This window comes from Papilio polytes, unplaced genomic scaffold (genome assembly GCF_000836215.1).
Source record: "Papilio polytes unplaced genomic scaffold, Ppol_1.0 DF821288.1, whole genome shotgun sequence".
Lineage (NCBI taxonomy): Eukaryota > Metazoa > Arthropoda > Insecta > Lepidoptera > Papilionidae > Papilio > Papilio polytes.
In genome coordinates, this window is record NW_013527916.1 from 76900 (window position 1) to 100744 (window position 23845).

The 23845-nt window shown below is 33.2% G+C and overlaps 1 protein-coding gene across 1 annotated transcript in view; it reads right to left on the bottom strand.

The window, feature by feature from the left end:
• The window catches only part of LOC106109508 (homeobox protein caupolican), a 44198-nt gene extending 24889 nt beyond the window's left edge, over positions 1-19309 (bottom strand). Inside the window, exon 1 of the mRNA XM_013291029.1 lies at positions 19024-19309. Coding sequence (XP_013146483.1) covers positions 19024-19065 — 42 coding nt within the window. The 5' untranslated portion in view covers positions 19066-19309. The remainder of the gene's footprint in view (positions 1-19023) is intronic.
• Positions 19310-23845: the final 4536 nt, after the last annotated feature.

Genomic DNA, 23845 nt, shown 5'->3' on the forward strand with positions numbered 1-23845 from the left:
TTGTGTATCAACATATTTCATTTAATAGTTTTAAAACAAACGCAGAGTCACAAGATTCGATGGAAGTCGACGTCTTGGATGCTTTAGTTTCATTACCTATCAAATACCCGCTGGGAAATACAGCTTCTGAGTTTAATGTAAATTGGTGTTTCATGTTCTGCGCAATACAGACGTTTATAACAAGTGACAGTCACTGCATAATATAGACGTTTACAGAGCGCAAAATGAATTTAAACTATCTAGTGAGATTGTGAGCTTTGTGTTATCATTAAGTAGGTACTAAAGTTTGCGGACACCGCACTACTTCCGACTTCACCCGGCCTGCTACCGTCTCAGATATATTATTCTGCTATTTAATTAACAATTATCTTAGTTATTTTTACTTCAGCGATTGATGATTTCTAGTAATTGTATTTTAAAGTAAGAATTTATAGCATTAATGAAAAGCTAGTATCGAATTTAGTATTTAACTTAACAGGTGGCGCTAGTAGTAGCTTAATGCAACCATATTCTTTTTGTATTTCATTTTATATGTAATATCATATTTATGTAATATCATATTTATGTCTATTAAAAAGTTTTAAACGACTCGAATCGTTATATATTAGAGAGCATTTATAATGACCTAGAAAATGGATAAGTATGAGAGCAATCGATGAATCTAAGAGGGCATCTGAAGCACGTACTTGCAAATATTGATATCTAGAATACTTATATCTATTGGAAATTAGCCTCTTTATAGCTAATTATATTACTTTGAACTGAGCGACTTTAGAGTGCCTCCTCAATGTACAATGCATAACAAAAATCAATGAATCGTTCACAAATGAGAACGCGGAAATGAACACAAACAAGTATAATATAACGAAGTGATATGAAGATGACATAAATGTTGTAGTACTTTGATCGGCTAACTAACCTACTGCAACAATAAAACGTGTGTGTTTACGAGATGCGATAAATGAATGATATCTCAGTAAATACCTAAAAGTGGAATAGATTATTAGATGCACGAGTTTATCAAATAGTACATACGTTACATTTGTAGCAAAACGTTTCCGATAACGTCGACACTTTGTTAGTGGGTGCGTGTCACACACATTTATCAACACTACGACTTGGGGAACAAAACGCCAGCGCAACTATTGCTTACGCACTTACATATATGTGCTTATTAGATAAAACGCACGGAAAAAACTCGTCGTCATATCCTTTTCAAATATCGGACGGCTCAGGATTAAAGTGCCGCTGCACCTTATCTCGCGCAGACATCTTTTAAAAAACAAACACGAGAAGTATTCTCTTTTTGTCGTCTTTTTTTATCGTAACCCGCAGGATGTGTTAGCGTCGTTAAGCCCTTTTAAGTGTTAAACCATGTAACTGAATATTCGAGCGTATAAGGACCCGATCTATTTGTTAAATAATGTAAAAAAGTTAATCTTAGAGAAATCGGACCCAATGACATGAATTTCGTTAAAGACATCAGCCGGGCAAAAAACATCGTTGACATGTTAGCCAGTTCGTAACCGTGGGTGAAGCCGGCCTCGGCCAGGTAACGTCGAGCTTTTTTATCAAAGTCGGCCCTTTAGCAGACATCATTAAAGTATTAAATTTACGATAAGGCTACCCCTATTACCGAAATAATTCGGTATTTCTTGCTAATGTGGATAAGGCCGAGCGATAAGCGAATACGACTCCGCGAATCGGAATGTCCAAGCCTACGCGAACTGTGCAAAATATACCGACCGTAGTTCACAAACGATATTTACACGTCAATACGCTATTGATCTGTTGTTAAAACGCAGACGATTCAATAAAATTAGATATTAATTGACGCTGTACAAACAGATCAGATCGAATACGATTTTCTCGTACTATAGTATAGTAGTCTAGATGGACTGTCAGCAGATGCAGTAATTGCTTAGAATGCTGCCTAAGCTCTGGTCGGATTCGAAGCGTACATGCTCCCTGAATAGTTGGAGTGCCATTGTTCACGTCTAATCCCTTTCACGCAGTCGGCTAAAGAAAAAGCATTACAATATAACAGATGCGTTGATAAGACGGAGGAGTCACGCCGAGCTGCCCTCGTACATTCCATTCCGCGAGTGAAATGTAATGCGAATTATTTCGATCATGTACATTTTTCCTTCGGTTTAACACCGGCTTAATTGCGTTGATTAAAATCGATAATAATAAAATAATTTGTTTAACAGTGGCTGTCGTCCCGCGGTTCGTACCTTGTGCGAGATTGTCCCGATAGGCTGTGATTCGTTTGCCGCTCTTGATTTATTAATTCGACTATTTGTTTAAAAAAATACCTCTTACTATACGCTTCGATTATTTTTTTTAACGTTGTTATTAAGATAAATGTATTTTAATTTAGTTTCTTTTTATGTGAGTGTTCTTTGGTAGGTTAGTCAATCGATTAAATTAATGCACAGTCGTTGATTGTAGCGTTTTTTTTTATTTTGCTCTTTTATGTTGTACAAGTGTTGAAAGATATAGTTAGTTTAAAGAGTAATTTATTTTATATTTACTTTTATTGAAGATAAAATTTAAATTGAAATTAATATTTTGATATGTTTATTATGTTTTTAAACATATAATATTTATGTGCTTATTAAGTAAGCAAGCATATTGTATCTCTATGTTCCCTGTTATTTTCCTTTTAAAAGTGTTCGGTTACGATATTTTTATACCATTGTCTTAAATTACATTCTATCCCAAAGTGACATCTAATAGTTCAACGCCATTGTTTAGGTGATATCTTGAAATGAGAAAACGTTTAGAGAGATTGAGAAAAAAGTGTCACGTATCAAGAGACCGCATCTCAATGTGAATGGACACTTTAAGATAAATTTTATCTTAGAAATCTTTCACTTTTATTTCTTAAGCATTTGGACTATACCCAAAGGTACATTGTTTTATTGGTAAAAATAATATAAAGGAATTAGACTATCCATCAAAGTTTTCGCATATATCATTGTAGTAAAATTTCTGTATCATAATAGCAAGACAATTGACTAAGTGAGGCGTTCGGAATTATCGCATGTAATAATCCTGACCGTTTACGTCCTAAGTTATTAGTCAACCAGCGACTATCAGGAGTGAATTAAGCTATCACTTAACTTAAAATACTTCAAACTACTTAATTTAATGCAGTTACTAATTAATTATTAAAATGATTTCTCAATATTAACAATTAATATTAATTGCTTGCAAAACTCTTTTAAAGTTACCCCTGGCACGTAATATTCGATCAGTTAATAAAGGCAAAACAAAGTAATTAATACATTGATGAGATTGCATAATTAATAACAGCTTTCGCCCGCGACTCCGTCCGCGTGGAATTAAAAAAAAAACAAAAGTGAGTAGCCTATGTGTTCTTCCAGACTATCCTCTACATCCATACCAAATTTCATCGAAATCCGTTCAGTCGTTCCATCCATCTAAACTATCTCATTTATAATATTATCATGAAGTATGATTACGCTCTCGCCCTTTACCTACATAACATATTATAGCGATAGTTAATTGAAAATTTCAAGTCAATAACCGTTATTTCTTTAAAGTATTAATTGTACGTGCAACTAAACTGCACAATTCAGACAGTGAAACTAATAATTTCTAACGTTCTTTTGCCGATTTTATATTTTTACGAGTTAAGTTATTATAATTATTCTTCTACAGTTGTTCCTACTAGATATATAGTTGAACATCGTTCCATTATTACAACACTAGCTTTCGCCAGCGACTCCGTCCGCGTGGAATTAAAAACAAAAGTGAGTAGTCTGTGTGTTCAGTCGTTTAGGCTACAAACTCTAACAAACATCCATCTAAACTTTCGCATATGTAATATTAGTTAGACTATTACTTTAAAAAAACAGAATCTATTAAATAACAATGTCAAGATATGATTCAAACAGTTTTAAACTTCGGGTATTGATTAAATATTCCCACTAATAAAGTGAACGACCTTCGACCGTTAGTATAGTGCGTGATGGGCAAACACCTTTCCCCGAGGCTTTGTATTTGAACGCGTATCCTTTCATAAACTTATTTACATAAAATTGTGACTTTAATTGGACGATTACATGGTGGATCGGGTTGATGTTTTCTGTCTATTCCGGCCGCATCCTGCCAGAGATATCCGAAGAGATAAGACGCTACCCGGCCCACCCTTGAAATGCACAAAGCCTTTAAGAAATTCACACCTTCCCTAATTAAGGCGGAATTAGGGAAGAATAAATATTGGTGGGGAACCGGTTTATTCTAATATCCCGCTGAATAATGTAAAGATAAATACGTAATAATGGTGTATAATGCTAATGAATTCACGTTAATAATATCATAAACAACGCTTTTTTTAGACAACTAGGGTGGAGGAGTTGTAAAAAAAAATTAAACCGCTAGGTAATTATATTTAAAAATATAGCTGTTAAATTGTTAATGCATAATAGAATTACTAATTGCTTCTAATAAAGTTTACAGACTTGTAGTTAAATGTTTTTCAAGGTCGCCGGTCTTTTGCAGTTACACTTTTTTGCTATGGTAATACTGAGCAGGTGTTACTTGGACTTGGCGAACGAAATAGACCTTGGTGTATATACAATTGTATACGCGGTAATCCTTGTCCTATAATTGCGTGTTTTTTTATATAAATAGCAGATGAGACTAATTAAATTTATTACTGCAAACTCGCTATACGTATTTCATCGTCTTTTTGTTACAAGTTTCGGACACGGTCTGTGGAGAAAAAAAATTATGAACAGTGTTGCCAATTTATAGTAGAGTCTTATCGGATCTCGATCAAGCAAGTGGGCAAGACGAGTGTTGTATATTTTTTTCTAAGCTAAGATATACAAGTATTTTAATTACAGAATTGTTTTATGTTCATAGCACTAGTTGACGTAAATCGATATTTGAACTCCAGCCATTTTTGTTTATCCACGGCATTATCGATTAATCGATTAATATTATGTAATTAAATAATTAAACCAATCGAAAACCACTTATTGTTTAGACAGTGATCGAATACATTTCGTAGTTTCGAATCGATCTCAAGAATCGAAAGACTTTAACCAAGGCTTGACATGATATTGCTATTGATAATGTTAGGGGACAGCTACTATCAACTTTAGTGCTTCGACATAAGACTGGAAATCGCATACCTTACTATCATGTGTGATCACGATATGCAATGCGAAGCTATGTAGGTATCTGTAGAATTATAAAAGCTCCAATACAGTTATTGGTTAACCACTTAAAACCTTGTTGTACATAATATTCTCCCTTGTGTCAAAATCGAAATTGGATTGAACAAGTTATTAACAATAAGGTCGTATTAGTTCAATGCGATAGTCTAAGTCAAAGGTGACTTATGTCAACTAATACTCGTTTTTCAAAGGAGCTTATATAGACCAATTGGTCAGCCCGGAAGTCTTGTGGTAAAAGCCGTTAATAACCTAAAAGAGCCTAATACCATAAAAGTGTTGACAACTTCCATTTAAAAATTATTCACTCATAATTTGGAGGAAATATCTATGTGTTTTTCAATGTACTGCATATTATCATACTAATAATATTACATACTAATATTATAAATGAGAAAGTTTAGATGGATGGATGGATGTTTGTTAGAGTTTATAACCTAAACGACTGAACGGATTTTTTATGAAATTTGGTATAGATGTAGAGGATAGTCTGGAAGAGCACAAGGCTACTCACTTTTGTAAAACAAAATTTACGCGGACGGATTCGCGGGTAAAAACTGGTATTAATATAAATGAGCCTAATTAAATTTAATAAATGTAAATTTACTGTCGGTAATGACAAATTTTCATAAAACGATATATCAAATTTGTTAACGTCGATTAATAGGAAAGAACTTGAAGTGTAAGAAGATATTCAGAGCCAAGACGGATTCCTCATCTTGTGAAGGTATTCATATCCGAAGTTTGTAGTTTTAACAGGAATCAGTATATATGCTATAAGACCTTATAGCGTATTATGACGTGTTTTATTGCGGGTTGAAATCTTAACGCTGGCCCGAATAGCTATTATGAATTTTTAAACGGCAATTCGGACACGTACAGTTTCCGTCTCGGCCCTCGACCGAGACCGTGTTATTATTGTGTACCATTCAAACAGCTCATTCATAAAATTGCAAGTTTTCGAAACGACCGCCGACACACTTCAGTGAACCAAGAAATGTACCCGAAATCTTTTTAGCCCTTTTCTCAATCTGTTTGAACAAATCAATTTAATTTTATGACAAGTTTATATTACAGAAACTTTTTTTTTTTTATTTTAACCATGAGATTCGTTTATATTGTAGCGAATTTATTACTAAATTTAATAAAGAAAGGAATGATAGTTTAAAATTAACGTTACTGTTGATGATTAAAAACGTTATTTCAACTAGGTTTGAAAAAAAAAAATAAAAAGTCACTGGAATCATATTCGCAAATAACGAGCTTAAACTTTAAACGAAGCTCATGGTATTTTAAAAGTTCTGCAAAGTTCATAGGGAATTATTGAACCTATATTCGACGTGACTTTGTTGCAAAAACTGCATTAATTAGCGAGTTACTATTTGTGCGCTGTTGGATTTTAAAAATATACCTTTCGGTCCCAGTGGGAAAGTGAATAAAAACAAACTTTATTAATTATGAAAGCGAACGACAGTTTTGAACTAGTTATTTTGTATTTGTTTTAATTATGATATTGGCAAGTAATTCTTCATATAAAACATAGGTAAAAAGAGATTCATTATCTATTTGCTTACTTAAGTCGCGGGCAACAGCTAGTATTAATAACCATGATTGAATGTTTGTATGTTTGTTATCACGCAAAGGTATAAATCTGAATGTATTTTGATAAAATTGAATGTAGTAGTTGTATCGCGTACTATACTATTTTTTCCAATCCGCGCGGACAGAGTCGCCGGCGTTAGCTTGTATATGATCAATCGAACACATATGTCCAAAAATGACACAGTATATTGCAACCCACGGTAGCTAAGACATTGGCAAATTATTTTCAGGCGAGGGAATCTTATTCCACATGGTTGCATAAAGGTATCCGAGAATTTATCCAAGGCCCGCTTTTACTCGGTACTCGCATCATTCTAAACGCATTATTGTATTGGAAATGCAGGGCTTCGTAACGTTTCTGTGTAATTGAGGCACACTGCGTGTGTACAAAAATCCTGGAAATACTTCTTTTAAGCTATCATTAGTAGTGATTTTATTCCACTCAGAGCTAAGCTCTAAAACCACTCTAAAGCGTTCTTTTTAAAGATACGATTGAAATAATTTATTTAGAAATTCAATGCTTTTTATTATAATAAATAAAAACATGTGTCAGTCATATTTAGGATTTAAAATATCAAAAAATAAATAAACAGTTTATTTTAATCTTCCATATTAAATTCCCAAAGCATGTGAAAACTAGTAAAATAGAGATCACAGAATTTCCAAATAGTTTCTTGATAATTCCAAAAATAAACGTTCAATCATAGTAAGCTTGGAGCTGAGCGCATGCATATCGCTAATGAAGTTGTTTCAGAGTGTTCGCCGCAATTTATGGAGCTCCCTTAACGTATTAAACATGTGCTAGTGCTTTGGGCAGCGGCCTAATAATAACTGGGCTATTATACAGCTTAATACCCCTGTGACGCGGCCGCAAACATTCCTACATCCACTAACACAAAATTAGGTTGACATTAATGCACTCTTGACATCTGAAATGTATGCGGTAATTTAAGATACTTACGAGTAACGAATATAAATGCAAAAGTTTGAATGTTATGGATGATTGTTATAACGTAACTTAAGTACTGAGCAGATCTGTGTGATATTTAAAAGAGATAACAGTCTAAAAAGTGGTTAAGGTTAGTTTTTAATCCAATAAAGAAAGCAGTAAATATAATAATTGTAAATGTATAGAATTTGTGACAACATGTATTGAAATAATTATTAAAATTATTACCCATTTTACCCAAACGACTGGCTGGAAAAGAATCACCGTTTAAGATGATACTAAAATGTAATTACTGTGAAATGCTATTTCAGAAATACCTGTATTAAACATTATACTAAATCTATATCTTATCGTAGAGATTAAGACAAGACAGATACTGTACCAGCAGTGGAAACTCACTTTTATAATAGTAGCTTTGGCCATCGGAAACAAAAAAAACGTGGTCTTTGTTCTTTCAGACTATGCTCTATATCTGTGCCAAAATTTATCGAGACTTGTTCAGCAGTTTAGGCTACAAACTCTAATAAACATCCATCCATCTAAACATTTACATTTAATATTGAGTAAGATAAATAAATTCAAAATTTCGCGTAGAACTTTAAATGTCCTATAGGAATTTGATTTGTCGTTTAGTGCAGCCGCTATTAAAGCAGTGGCGATTCAAAACATCCCGTGCGGTTCCCGATCGAACCTTTATTGCTCGCTCCCTGTCGTTAATCACTAATCGTCGAGTGAAATACCAAAATAACTCCATTTCTATACGGCGACTTCGCATCAATTCTCACATTTAGTTCTATTCATTAAAACGGTGGCAAGGAAGCCATGAAATTTGGAATGAAGTGGAAAGCCACAACACTATAGTCACCAAAATGGTACATTTTAAACAATAAAATATAAAATTGAAATATACGAAAAGTATTTTACAATCACTAAAATGTTTGCCGCAAATGAACTGTTTGAAAATCAATATTGTCTAATGTACATTGTTATGCTCTTAAATTTATGTGTAATACTAAACATTTGATTAAGAAACAGTTTGATTGAAACCTACTTCTCTACATAACATTGGTTTTAAAATATAGAGAGAACTGGAAGCAGGAATGTGTAATGTAATAAAGCAGACGTTTTACTATTGTGCAAGGAAACAGGGCAGTTCCGCTGACAAGTTGGTGAAGTCAACGCGTCAACTAATAGCATGTTAACACTCCATACATCGTCCGACCGTGGGCGACACCCACTAATTGTCATACATGTGTATTTCCAGTTCACATAATAACATCTCTCGGGACTACTGTCACCTGATTAGGAATACTAACGAAAGATCTGTGGACGCGACGCCCTTTCTTATGGCCTCGGCGTTGATAATGTTACGATTTCTTTTTTGGCATGTCGTATTTCGACTTTAGTCTGGCAGTCGAAGTATTTAAATCACAAATGTCACCGTTCATCAAGGTTAAAGGCTCTTCGGAGTTAAAATGCAATACGGTAATATGAATAATTGCGTCCGATACGAATTTAATTGTGAGATATTTTTTGTGATCGGTAGGCGTGAAATGTTACAAGGTAAATGTAGCTCTTTGTGTGTGTTGAAAGGGTACAAATTGCCGTGTTATATCTGGTACATATTCTTGTGTATTTTGTCTCTGTCGGTGCGAGCGCTCGCACAAATCCGGTTATCTTGGATCGGCCACTACAATCCGATGCCACCGTAACGAGATAACATGGTCTTACGTACAGTGTGAACACACTCCCTTTAATTCGGAGAAATTAATTGAAGTTTCCGAGAATCAGTAGCGACTAAACTATCTGATTAGGGAGAGCCGCAAAACCGCTTACCTCCTCTCGATGTTGATAAATTTCTGATAGTCGATATAACTTGTCCGTAATTACTGTATCGTTTTAATTTTAATTCAAAGTTTGCTTTCTAAGTACTTCAATGATCTGTATCGGCAGTATTTAAGAAAGGTTAATGGAACGATTTAATGTTAACGGATATTATTTTATAATAACTATATCATTACTTACGAAAGAGCTTCAAAGTATCTAATAAAATTAAACTAATGATTATATTACAGTACATTGTCCATGATAAAAGTAATTTTCTTTGCTTATTTTTATTTTAATTTTATATAATTTGTATAACCTATGATTCAAAGGGTGACTATTGAACAAAAAAACACACTAACAAATAACACAATGTTAAAGAGATGAAAACAGAGACAGTGAAAACAAAATATTGAAAATAAATTGTAGAGTATCTACAATTTTGCCAACTTATTAATTACTAGTTTTGTATAGGGACTCCGTCCGCGTGGAATAAAAAAAGTTTATGTGTTTTTCCTGACTATCATCTACAACTGAACGAAATTAAATCGAGAAACGTCCAGGAGTTCAGCAGAAACGCCTATCAATTGACTTTTGCATTTATTTGCAGACGAATATGTAAAGAATCAGGATCCTTTAGTTACAATAACAACAAAGTACTAAGTTCAATAAATATATGGGTGGTCTAATAAGTAAGGAATGTGTAACAAAGGGTCATTTAATACTTTATTTATTACATTGAGACACGACCCTAATAGGAAATAATGCATTCGACTCAATGCCAGTCATGACATTTCAATAAACTTATGTCCAATTAGACAGTATTGTGATATCTTATTTCCAATAAGATTTTAACTGGACATTATCACAAAAGAACGAAATGTTCAACGCTAAAGTAATAATTATACTAAGCATCTAAATATGATTATAAATGTTTACATATAGTCGGATGTATGGATGAAAGAAAGATTGTTATAAATCCAAAGCAACTAAGTGGATCTAGATGAAATTTTGCACAGAGATCCACAGTCAGTAAAAGTTTATACGCTAATTACTAAGTATTGTTTAGTTCCGCGCAGACAAAGCAATAATATGAGCAATATGAAATTTACAATTGTTATAAAACTGCGCATTATTCTAAATTCGAAGTTAATATTCTCTCCAACATTGCGAACATCATGAAAGATTTGAAACCAAAAAGCACAAGTCTATTATGAGTTTCAAAATATTATTTTACTTCAACATGCGCGGTCAGCGTATCATCGAGAACAATAGGCAGCCGTACGTTTACTTAATTACGGCCGTTTTATTTTTAAAATGAAAAAGTTAGCATCGAACGTTAAATTACAGAAGAACAAAAAGGGAACAATAAGTCCATATGGTCGAATGCAAAATGAAAAGCAAATATTGCTCATAATATTACTGTGGGTTTCCACTGCCGGAACATCTATAGTAAAACATATAATTATTTTTTCTTTAGAGTTCAAGAGAATAATAGAAAAAGTATAGATAAATTGTATGAAAGGCGATATACGTAAGAAGAAAGTGAGACGAGATATGCGGCTGATAGGGTTGTATGGAACAGCGTAGATGCTGACCCTCCGTAGCGTGAAAGCATGAAGATGAACTCTGTTCTCAAAGAGAATGTGGTAACAACCGTTTAAGTACAAATGACTATCTCACCCAAAGTCTGATAGTGTGTTCGACCAAAACGTCGCTTTTGGATACCGAGCAAACAAAGTTAGTAGAGCCCTCCTATACGGTGCACGAAGTTAACGTACCGACACAAACATTGACTAGTCAATTACTTGGAGACCACTCAGCCCGCAAGAGGCGACTCAACTTTATGTGATACACAATTATATCTATTTGAAATGGTGTCTACACTTGTATGTTCAGTTATTTTTTTTATTTGTGTAATAGTTGTGTCAGTGCGTTTTACTCTTTTACCTCTGTGTTTCACAACGGACGGATCACCTTTGTGGAGGCTGAGAACCTCGATAGCCGTTTATGCCCAATTTATGCTCCGCAATTTCCAATGGATCTCATGTAACTGAAAAATTTTCTTAAGACGATTGACTGATTTTTAGTTCGTCAGACCTTTTGTTTTATATTTCTTGTTAATTTTTTCTGACATAACGTAGGTTGAGCAACGACCTTCTTAATTAGCAGTTCTTATGAAAGTTTAAGAAGTATTTTCGCGCTCCTTTGTTAACTTATTAAGCTTTTTACGAACAATGTTGTAACCTTTCGAAGTTTTCGATTGAAAACCTTTATTATTTGCCATTTATATAGAAACAATACTAGGCTAAATTTAACCGAACTTAATTGTTCTTTGGAATTGCAATTGAAAGATTTGATTGACGAAATAATGCAAACTTTTAGTTTGATTGAAATGAAAGTCGCGACATTTTGCCGAATAAGCTTTGGAACAATGTGTAGTTATGTGATTTCTGTAAAAATTTATTAATTATGTTTTATAGACGTATTAACTGTTTCGGCATTAATAATTTGATCTACGAAAGTTTTTACACGATAACGTTTTAATTTATTTACTAATTGTAATAGGTGAGTATAGTTTTTTTCTTACTTTTATATTTATAAAAGTAAATCGTGTACGAGAGGAATTATTCACTTTAAACCGAAGTTATTTGAAAATAAGCATATATTTTTAATCGAAAAAAAAAAATAGTTTGTAAATATATTAAAAAAAGGAGATTACATTGGCTATTACTAAAAAAAATACTAAAAATATATATTTACGATTGAAATATTTGAAACAATAATCTTTCGATCCATTCACGAAATATAAATGTGGAACACAACACTCGTAACAACATCGATATCCATACGACCTGAATAAGGCAACCTTGTCGCCCTTTGTTCCACATCGTTTAACATAATGAAAATACTTAAGAATCGGCTATACAAAACCTCGGTCGAAATTAAAATGTTACCTCCGCAGCGTTAACGATTCAATTTCAACAAAAACATGATTAATGTGAACAATCTCTTAATCGATTTTGAAGCTTAAACATAACCAAAGGACTTAATATTATATCCTTATATTTGTTGGTAATTTTTATAAAGATAATTAACAAATCAGGGCCAAGACACACGACAGAAAGCCGTCGTTATTAAATGTTATAAGCGACTTTTTAGCGTCGACTGCATTAGTTAATGTATGACCTGATATCTTTCCTATTATTATAAAGCGTAAACATACACTTCTTTGTTTCCTAAGATGCCAGCAATTACAGCATATTTTTAAATAATTATTTTTTAATAAAAAACCCTACATTTACGTCACGCTTTAGGCTATATATTTTTACGCCATTAAACTTAGAGGGTAAATATTTTGGATAAAAACCCTAATGTGGGAAAGAGACCATAAGTTGCTGACAACATCAAGAAAGAAAGAGATTGCTAAGGTTTGTCATGTCATGTCATTTTGACATTTGCTATTGATAATTTTACAAATGTAAACAATAAAATAAAATTTTCACGCGGATGAAGCCGCACGGAAACAGCTAGTAATCTTATAACGCTTGTTGAACCAGTCGATAATGACTGTTTTAAGCAGTCCGTATATGTCAAACTCTACACGAACTTATCAGTGATGAAGTAAACAAATTTTGGATACGATACAATTTATTTTAATTCTAATTTTGTCCTATGACAATATTCCTCAAGTCCTGTTCCCTACGTCTGCATTCTCATAAGACGCGGAATTGCTTCCACTTCTCTCCTGTCTTTGTCGTGGCATAGTATTGAATTGCGCTATTCGTGTCATGTTAAAACGGACTCTACCATTGTCTAAATAGAAGCGTTTATTCTAATTCAAACCAATTTATTCTATTGATTTCCAATATAATTAAACTGTTCTTTCAAATTCGATTGTTGTCTAAATTCTCAAACAACTTAAGTAACACCATGTCATGGTCAGAGAAGTCGAACGATTTGTTATCTTTGCGCTAGGATAAGAAGTAACATTTACCGTACAAGTATCAGATAAGATTTGCAATATGAAAATATTGTTTTGTAATACGTGTAAATTTTCCCTGTAACTTTATTGATGTTATTCGTCTCTAATGTGTAGTTGAAAGTTTGTTTTAAACTGATATAGTGTTGCAATGGAGACCTTTAGTTAGAGAGAACATGTTTAGAAATATGTTGTCAATTAGTTTTGGATAAAAAGATGGAAATTATAATTTTTCTTGAAATATTAAGTACATACCTATTAAAATTGAGATTTTAAGTTATTTTATATTCAAACTGATATTTTCATTCTTTAAGTACTGAAAGTATATGTAATTATAACATAGAAGGCGTTAAAAACTTAATACAGTTACAATCACAAACTTTAAAAGTCGTTTACTTAATCTTAATTTGTATATAATTATTGTGGAAATGAGAGCAATAACGATGTGATTTTCTTATTTAAATGCCTTATTATAGCGCTTTTAATTTAATTATAAAGCCTCGTGGCACAGAATTAACAGTAACTTTTGCTAGTTTTGTTTAAATTGTCTCAACAAAAACTTTATTTAATATGTATCTAATAGTAGTACACGTCTCGGATATTATAATATAAAATATTTAACAATCATTTTCCTTGTTGGAAGTTAAAAAATTAATTCTTAGTGGTGAACAACAGCCACAAGATGGCGCTGTTATGAAAATCCTTTTCGTAAAACTACCCTATGTCATGTGCAAGATCACGTTGTAAAATTTTTGACTTTGTAGTAAAATTTATTAAGAAAACATGTCAAATTTCTCGACATCATAAACAATTAGGTATTTTTTGGATTATGAGTTAAAAATAATTTTATATATTTACCATAAGTGTTACAGCACGGTCCACTTGAAATAAAATGGCAGAGAACCAGTTTATTTGGCAAGTAAAATGATGCCACTAGGGTCTTAGTGAACAGTCTGCGTTAAAGCGTACGCGGCATAAACGTTTACAGCCCATTCTTGTACTTAATTGCTATTTAAATAAAAACACCATGAACGCAATGGGACTTGAATGGTGTCGGAGAAAAAACCCCGTCGGAATTCCGATTAAGCGTACATTTAAGACTGAACTTTATGCTCGCCTCAATTGTTTTATTATGTTCGTTAATCCTTGTTGCGGAGTTGAAAGGTACGTGTATTTAATAAAATAAAAGTTTAATAATGATGGTTTCTGTAAAAAACTTTTACGGAACCTTTAAAACCTGTTACAAAATATTACACTATATTTAACACAATAAAGGGAAACAATCAATAAATTGATCTATTGCGTATATTTATGATATAACTAGTTTTCGCCCGTGACTCCATCAAAGTGGAATTAAAAACAAAATTGAGTAGCCTATGTGTTCTTCCAGACAATCATCTACATTTCTACCAAATTTAATCGGAATTCGTTCGGTTGTTTCCAAACTCTAACAAACATCCATCTAAACTTTCGCGTTTATAATTTTGTTATGATTCTATTATTAAGCTATTATCTAAAACATCAGTTAAACATCTTGATTATTATTTAATAAGATATTTTCAAATAAGGTTCTTTTATTTAAAATTCATCGCAATCTTGTTTATGAATAAGACAAATATTAAGTTGCAAGAAAAATTTAAATATTAAACACGAGCGAAGCTTATTTAATAATATCAAAATAAAACATCCTGTATAACAAAGATTTTAATACATTGTTCTATAAGTTTTGTTTATCTATAGAGAAAATAAATAATAATATTTTAAGAATTGTTATGCTTCAAAAGTTCCTTAGTATGTTGTATTTAAACGTTTGATAACATTTGATCAACAAACGGTAAATTATTATCCGTTCCCTTACTGTAAGAACATCTATACATATAATAAAATTGTCTGTTTGTAATATCAAAAGAAAACTTCCAGATTTCGGGAAGATGATGTAATTGCGATGTTGATAACGAAAATCGCATTTAATTTTTTTTTGACTGTATTATTGTCTGTCCGTATGTTCCGGGTAATCTCCGAAATTTCGATCAGACTTTCACTGAAGGGTAGCTGACATAGACGGGCATATTATAAGCTACATTTTTATCTTAATATTGCGTGGACGTCGCGGGCAATAGCTAGTTCGTAGAATAAAAGTTACGTTGAATCATTATTTTGTTATGGTATAATTCTAGGAGTTTTATTAAACTGAAATTAAGATTTACATAGTATTATGTCTATTAGACAAAACAAAATAAAAACAACTACAAATCCTAACACAATTTCAAAGCTGCATTATACAAAGTAAAGGGATTTATTTTATATTAGTTCTCATATTAAACAACTGTATTTCATTCTGTAACTAGCTTTCGGCCGCGACTCCGTCCGCGTGGAATTAAAAAATACAAATATGAGTGTGTGTCCTTTCAGACTAACCTCTACATCTATGCAAAATTTCATCGAGATCCGTTAAGCCGTTTAGGCTACAAATTCTAGCAAACATCCATTTATCCATCCATGTTTAATTTCGCATTTATGATAATAGTAAGAAGTAAGATTAGTAAGATTATTTTTTTTAAATGTATTACAGAATCGAGTAAAGCTTTTTATTTTTAAAATAAAAGCATTAGATGTGGATAAACTAAGTGAACTATTAAATTCCACACATACTCCGGACAAAGTAAAGAAGCAGTTGGATGCGGACATAGCTTGGATATAAGAAATAATGAGTATAATTCCCAAGGGGGAGGGATTTCTCCCCTCTCCCTCACCACATGGTGGCATCTTATCAACGAGATAGCAAAAGTGGATCGCAAACGTCACGCACGAGGCCCCGACCGAATCGTTCCATAATATTATCTTTATTAACGTCTACTTACTTAGGATTCACTATTTTAATATAGCGCGTCGAATCCAATAGACAGATAAAACCCACCAACAATATTAAACACCCATGAAATTTAATAAACCGTTATCGGATAACAAATATCATTGACAGCGAACCTAATAATTGAACTACTATGCATTCAAGAGATAATTAGGAGGACAATACTTAAATAATGAATACAAATAGAGTTCGTCGAGCAACATGCGTCTTCTCAGAATATTCCGACGACAAACAACTTGAATAAACGTATGAGAAAAAAACAGCTCGATCGAGGCATTAAATTGAGCTTACATAGCGGGTGCCTAGCCTTCAGAGTGCGGCCTCTTTATATTAAAACTTTGCGGTGTCTCAAATAGCGCTTGTTTATTCAGTACATAATTATATCTAGGCTATTAATTACAGTGCGGTATTGCCAACTCTCGTCGCAATCGTCAGTAATTGTGAGGCTTTCGTATTCGTTACTTTAATAGGCGCAATAAAATGATATGGTCTCGGTAAATAAATAAAATGTCTTGTAGAAAACATTTACGACTGAGTGACTTTAAATGATGCGTTTACTATTCGACTTTTACATTATTCATTTTCAAAAACTTCAAAAAATGTACATGAGGACAAGGTAATTTGGGATACATACATCTGATTGCTTTAATGTAAGTAATTCGTAAGTAATGAAAAACGAATTTATATATTAATGAATAATAAATAAGTTATGTCAATAAGTTAAATGTGTTTAAAATTCCTTTATAAAAAAATTTGTCTTGCTTACCACTAATTAACATATAATATACCGAATTGGTTCGTATTAGCTTCGTATCTAATACTCAAAGATTGTTGTAGAAAAATTTGTAATTACCATGAAGTTGAATTTTGACAAGCATTACTATGTCGAATTTTAACCTTATCACAGAGAATAATATATCGCGTGTATAATTAACGAGGGTTTGAGATCTTAAGGAAACAATAGCTAGACAGACGGTACAAATCAAATTCAAATATAGAACAAACACAAATTAATACGTTTAATTTATAATGACATTTAAAAAATAAATAAACGGTTTTTTTTGAATATAGAATGCGGGAATATTATTTGGGTGTCGGCCAAGCGGTAATGTGTGGAAATAACAATTCAACAGGTACGAGTATACGTTCCAAAAATTATCTGACGTGTTCGATGATTTCGAAGACAGTGATATTTGCTATTAATCATGCAGTAATTTTTGATCGTGAGATATAATAGACATTTAGTGGTCGTAAAATATTTTTTTTTATTAAAAATATTCCAACGTTCGCACGAAAATCTAGTCAAGTTTTGTTTTGGATTATAATTTGATCGTTTTAGACAACAAATAATAAAGTATTCGTCTTTACTAAACGAGTAGAATGATAAATTTAAATTACTTACTAAAATAGCAAAGTAATCTAAGTTATCAACAATTTAGACAATTCTAAAACAATGTTTAACCCATTATCTTATGTCTTAAAAGGAATTCATGCACTTTCTTCAAAAGTATTAACTTTATATTTACTACTATTTTATACTTTAAAAGGCGTAGATTTTCAATTTGATTGGTTTCTTTTCTAAGTTAAAAATACATTAAAACCAACAAACAACATAAGTCCCATTTCTTTCATCTTTTATTATAGATAAGTAGTTGCAAAACTTTAGACAAATTTATTATTTCTCTAACAGTTTTTATATTTTCATTGTACTACATATTAAATAGTTAAGTTATATCGTAACTTAAAATAATTTTAAGTTAAATATCATATGAGTATCAGTATATCGCATTGTAAAGTATAAGTTTACACCACGGCTTAATATGAACACGCCTCAAATTACTGAAACACCGTATAAGTAATACTTGATCATGTTAAAGTTCAGATAACTTTAAGTTAAACGAACACGAAACATGTTTCTTGTTGGAAACTGTTTTTTCTAATATCACGGATTATTTCTGCATGAAAAAAAGATTGTTAATAATTTATTGGTTATAAATATGTTTAAATTTAATATGAAAACATTTAGTTGTATTTTAAGTTAGAACCAATAAGTTTTGTACCAATCAGAATCGGAATGATGATGGACATTTATTTTGTTGCATAAAGTAGGAAAAAAAAAATTACGTTTGTGCAAGAATGTGCACAAATAGCTACATCTTTATTAGAATTTAAATCGATATGTGTATTAATTTCAAAACAAAATTAATTTTATCTTGCTTCCCCGTAGCACGTAAATTTAAGGAAATTAAAAAAATACATTTGTTAGAAGATGCTAAATGTATTTTAAAATTAAAAATTTAGAACTTCAAAGCGTTAAATAACCAACCTAATTGAAATCTAAAACATTGTTTAATTTTGAATTTAACCAAACAACATCGTTGAGTGAACGGTTAACGTTTAAACTTTGAATAACTTTCGAACAACTTTACTAGAATCCGTAACCACATAAATATGCCACGAGCGCATTGAAATAATATGAAATATTAAAAGAAATTAAAACATATCGCAAGCCTGTATAATAAATAAGACAATATTTTGTTATAAAACAGTAAAATAACAATTAGTAAAATGTTCCTGACATTACCTGGTTGGGGGGCGATCCACGGAAAGCGAACTGGGACGTCATTTTTCACAGTTTTAAATAAGTGTGTAATAATCACTGGAGTCAATGATCACTGTCCGCACGGCACGACACTTCACAGTTTCATGTTGTCCGCGCGGAGCGAGTAGCGTGTAGCGTGCAGCGTGCGGCGCGGAGTACGGCGCGGCGGCGGGATCGATGGCGCGGGGCCCGGTTGCCGGCGGAGCTTGGAGCGGAGCGGAGCGGCCGCGGAGAGCAGCGGGCGCGTCGTCGCGCGCGCGCCGCCAGTGGGTAATGCGGTAGCGGCCCGCCAGGTGATAGTAATTGGCGCCGCCGTCCCTCTCGCGCCTCACCCGTCCCTCTCGCCCTCGTCTCTCTTTGTGTGCGTTTGCGTTTCCACGTCGCCGTTTGACCCCGCGCGCTGCCGACGCTCTCGATTTTTGCGCTGCGGTGGGTGGTGCCCGCGAGCGGCCGCCCGCCCGCTCGCCCGCTCCCGCTCGCCGCCGCCCGGTGGTGGGGAGTCTCCGGGTGGGGAGATGCACTCCTTTCTTTTTTTTCAAAAGCTTCTCTTTCTTTTCTCGTGTTTTTTATGCTGCCGCCGCTATGGAGCGGTCTCTTTTATTTCGCTTTATACGCTGTATATATATATTGTGATAATTAACAGTGAGGACGAGGCGCACGACGAGCGAGTTTGCCGTAGTTGACTTAATGATAGCTTTGCATGTCATTAAAGGTAACCACGACATTTGTAATCTTTAGTTTTTTTTTATATTTCTGCCGCTGTAACACGTCGCCGCGTAGAGTTCGAGACTGTTGAAACTCAGTGGCGTTCTGTTACAATACCGCTCGTTGTTATAAGTCACTCTGCTGTACTACTAGTAGCAACATATGTACAATCTCTTGTATAAGTTACAATCCGTTGTTATCTTGCGTGACTAAGAGAGCAACAAGGCTTTGTTTAACTTTTTACGGAATCTAGCACAAAAGTAATTGATGTATTACGTTACTTATGGTTGCATGCATAGAGTGTGATGTCTTTTGTTTTAAAGATAAATCATTTTTTTTTTATGAAACCTACTGCTGTTTAAAAATCACTGATCAATTTCTTACTATAAAAGAGTTTGTGTGAATGTTAACTAGGATATTTTATCGAGTACATTATTTACTTAAGAGATGCCCCATTTATCAACTCTGCGAGCAAAGACTGAACTCACATTAACAGTTTAAATTAAGAGGACTTTAACGTTACGTGTAGAATATTAAACTAATCTATTGAAACGGAAAATCAGGTCAAAGACAGAGAAATTCAGGAATGTACTTTATTCAAAATGTTATATTGTAATGTCATTGATTTGTTTATAAATTTACATCTCTTAACATCAGTGATGCTAAGAGAAGCACTATTCTAGGTAGATATTGTCAAGTCTGTTAATACTTTGAGTTGATCAACTAAATTTACCCTGAATTTGAAGGCAAGATCCATGTCAGATCAAGATTCTATTTTAATCACCAAGCTATGGTGTTGTTCATATTTTATTCATGAAAACGCTTAATAGTGATAGAGCTACAGCAACTCTGGGTGTGTTAGAAATGCTCGAAAATTTATTTCTTGATAGTCAAAAAGATAGTGCAATTACTAAATTTCTATCAACACATTTAGAAGCTATATATTTTTTCAAATGCATGTCTTCAATACATCTAAAATTACCACATTTATTTGGTATTACTTTAACCTAGAGGGTACCTATAGTAGTTGTCCAGAAGTCTTCATCGTGAAGCCGAAACTTTGCAACTTAATACTCAGTTAGCGATCCAATAAGAAATACCTTCAACTTAATTCTCATCTACTAACAAAGTTATAAACTATATTCACTTATTTTTTATTATGTCTAATTAATAGTATTAATCTTTGATATATGTATTAATTTATTCGAAAGTCCTTACTTTTCGTTTAAAAGATGGTTAAGAATGTTTTTAATTTCTTATTTTATTTCCAAACCATTATCAAAATTAACTTGTTGAAATATTTTAATTCCTTTCATTAAATTCACCGATGTCACAAACTTTATATAAAGACCGAAATACTACTAAAGAATTCTCTTAATGTAGAGATCGCTACACTTAAGAAATAAACTATAAACATATTTTAATGTTCGATTAAGTTCTGTTTTTACCTAAAATTTATTATTATCATAACCTTCAAATTTATGTTTATTATTAGCTTACTTTTGAATATTATACTTTACTTATAAGCTTATGTTAGGAGTACTCGTAACTGACGAGTATGCATCTGCAAATGTGTGGTTATAGGTAGGTAGAAGAAGCGAGAAGGGTTTACCAGAATTCAATACATCGTACTGATTTTAATATACGAGTATTTGTAAGGTAATTTCATCAAAAGAAATTGGATTTTTTGTCTGGATTGTGTTAGTTTTGTAGACTTATGTTTCTGCGTCTGCTACAATTAGGTAACTGTTATATTAATAATAACTATTATTTAGTAATTTAAATACAACCTGATCAATTATAAACCTGTATTTTTTTAGTAAGGTAGAAGCAGGGTTGGAAGCTATGAGATGTTTCCAATTGAGGACAAGAGTTAGGCGCTCCGTTCTTCTGGTACTATCCAACAATTAAACAACAACGAAACAAACCCGAACGTGTACGGGGGAATAAAGCGCAACGCTACCCGGATCGATCTGTTCCCCTCTTCTTTCTTATCGCGCGCGAATATTTCACACTGAACGCAAAAAACTCACACAGATATAAAATATTCAAACGGTATAACATAAAATAAATTATCTTAGGTGTGGTGTGCTTGTGTGAGTTTCGAGTTTACCCCCCTGCCCCGCTCGCCCCCCGCCAGGGCGGGCTCAGAGGGGCGACCAATTGGGTTGCGCGGCGCGCAGTTCTCTGTCACTCGGCGCGCAAACTCCGCGGCCGATGCACGCTCCGCTACACTCTTCTTCTTCCGCCTCCGCCATTATTGTGACCACAGGCCCTCGTTTCTATTATATCAATAATAATCGCACAAAACTGACAAAAGTAGTCAATTTCTTTTGGGTCACTATCGTAGTAGTGTATGAAAATGTAAATAATGAAAAAACAATATCATATTGCACACTTTTTTTTGTAGAGTTTAAATGCAACTTTTTTTATTATATTGCCACTGAAATCATAAATCCCAAACAAAGAAGTTATCTTCTTCATTTATCAAAACAGTAATATACAAAATTAAATGCTTAAACCTAATACATTAGAAGAAGTACAGGAGTACTGAAAGAAAGAATAACATAGGGCTCACGATAGTTTAATGAAGGGATTCGAACCCACGATCGCAAGATCGATAGCCCATCGTTTGTACTACCATTGGGCTCTTAAAAACAAAGATTAAAAAAAAATAGTATAGGCTAAGTCGACTTGTGGGAAATTAAAATGCTACATATCACTACCTTCAACCATATTGGTTAATTGTAAAAAGAACGCACAAGCAGATATTGAATCACTAAGGTGGTAAGTACTGCAATGTCATCTCTAACACTAAGTTACTCTAGATAATTCAGGTATATTTCAAATTCTTATACTTTTTGCTGCATTGAAACACTGGACTAGGACTGACAGTAATCTTATTTAGGAATTATTGAACAATTATCATTAATGTAAGGTGTACCGTAACCAACAGTAGGTTTCCAAAGCAAAATATCAAAAAAACAAAAAGTTAAAAAAAAGAAATAAAGAAGAGCACAAAAGTATTGTACAGGTTCTTTTGTTATAACGAGTATGTATACTATACAATTTGAAGCTATTAACGTATACACTATAGTAGAATTGCTTTATAATAAATGGCTTAAGTTCTGGAATCGATTAATATTTACAAGCATATTAAAATCCAATTTTAAATGTAACCGAACCTAATATTATATAGTTAAAGGCAGTAATAGTAAATACAAGGCAATTGTTAATGTCTACTGCTTAAAGATAAGAATGTATGTTAGCGATGTGCCATATTGACTGATAATATTATCAATAATTAGGCACTTCATATTAGAAACTCAACAGCGGCAAAGTTTAAAAGCTATTCAAGATTTCGCCTTAAAAATTATTAGAAATGAAACAGAATTACTGCACTCATACGCAATTAATTGCGGAATACTAAAGCGTTCTTACAGTTAATACAAACATTATCATGTTAAATAATCTTGAGATCTAAAAGTAAACCAATACGACTTAGGGTCCTTCAAGAAGCGAGCTTATCATTTCCTCAAAGGCCGGCAACGCATCTGTAATTCCTCTGGTGTTGCGGATGTCCATGGGCGTCGTTGACCACCTTGGTGTACACGCCGCTCGTTTGCCCCCTTTTACTATAAAAAAAAATGATAATGACATCGTAAGATAACAACATAATTGTAACCACCATATTTTTTTAAGAGAAGAAAGCGTTACGCATCCCAGGTACCTTGGAGAAAGACACAGGGTATGTGGGACTCTCTCCACATCCCTGCCCAAATGGATAGGAACGTGGAGCCTACCCACTAACCCCCCTATGGTTCACTCGACCTCACCGTTCACAGGGGCATGGGCACATGTTAGTATTCATCGAACACCCCTATGGTGATGGTTGTGAAAGTCCTCAACGAGTAATAATCACAACCACCATAATACAAGTAGAAGGGAAAACGGATTGGAAAAGAAATATGAGTAAGACTAAGAACAATTTTCAAGAGATAAAGGTGAAAGTAAGCGTCTTGTTATATCAGAAGTTCAAGAGGTTAGGAAAAGAGAGGGAAGACTAAAAATTGATCCGTTGTCAAGAACGAACATAATT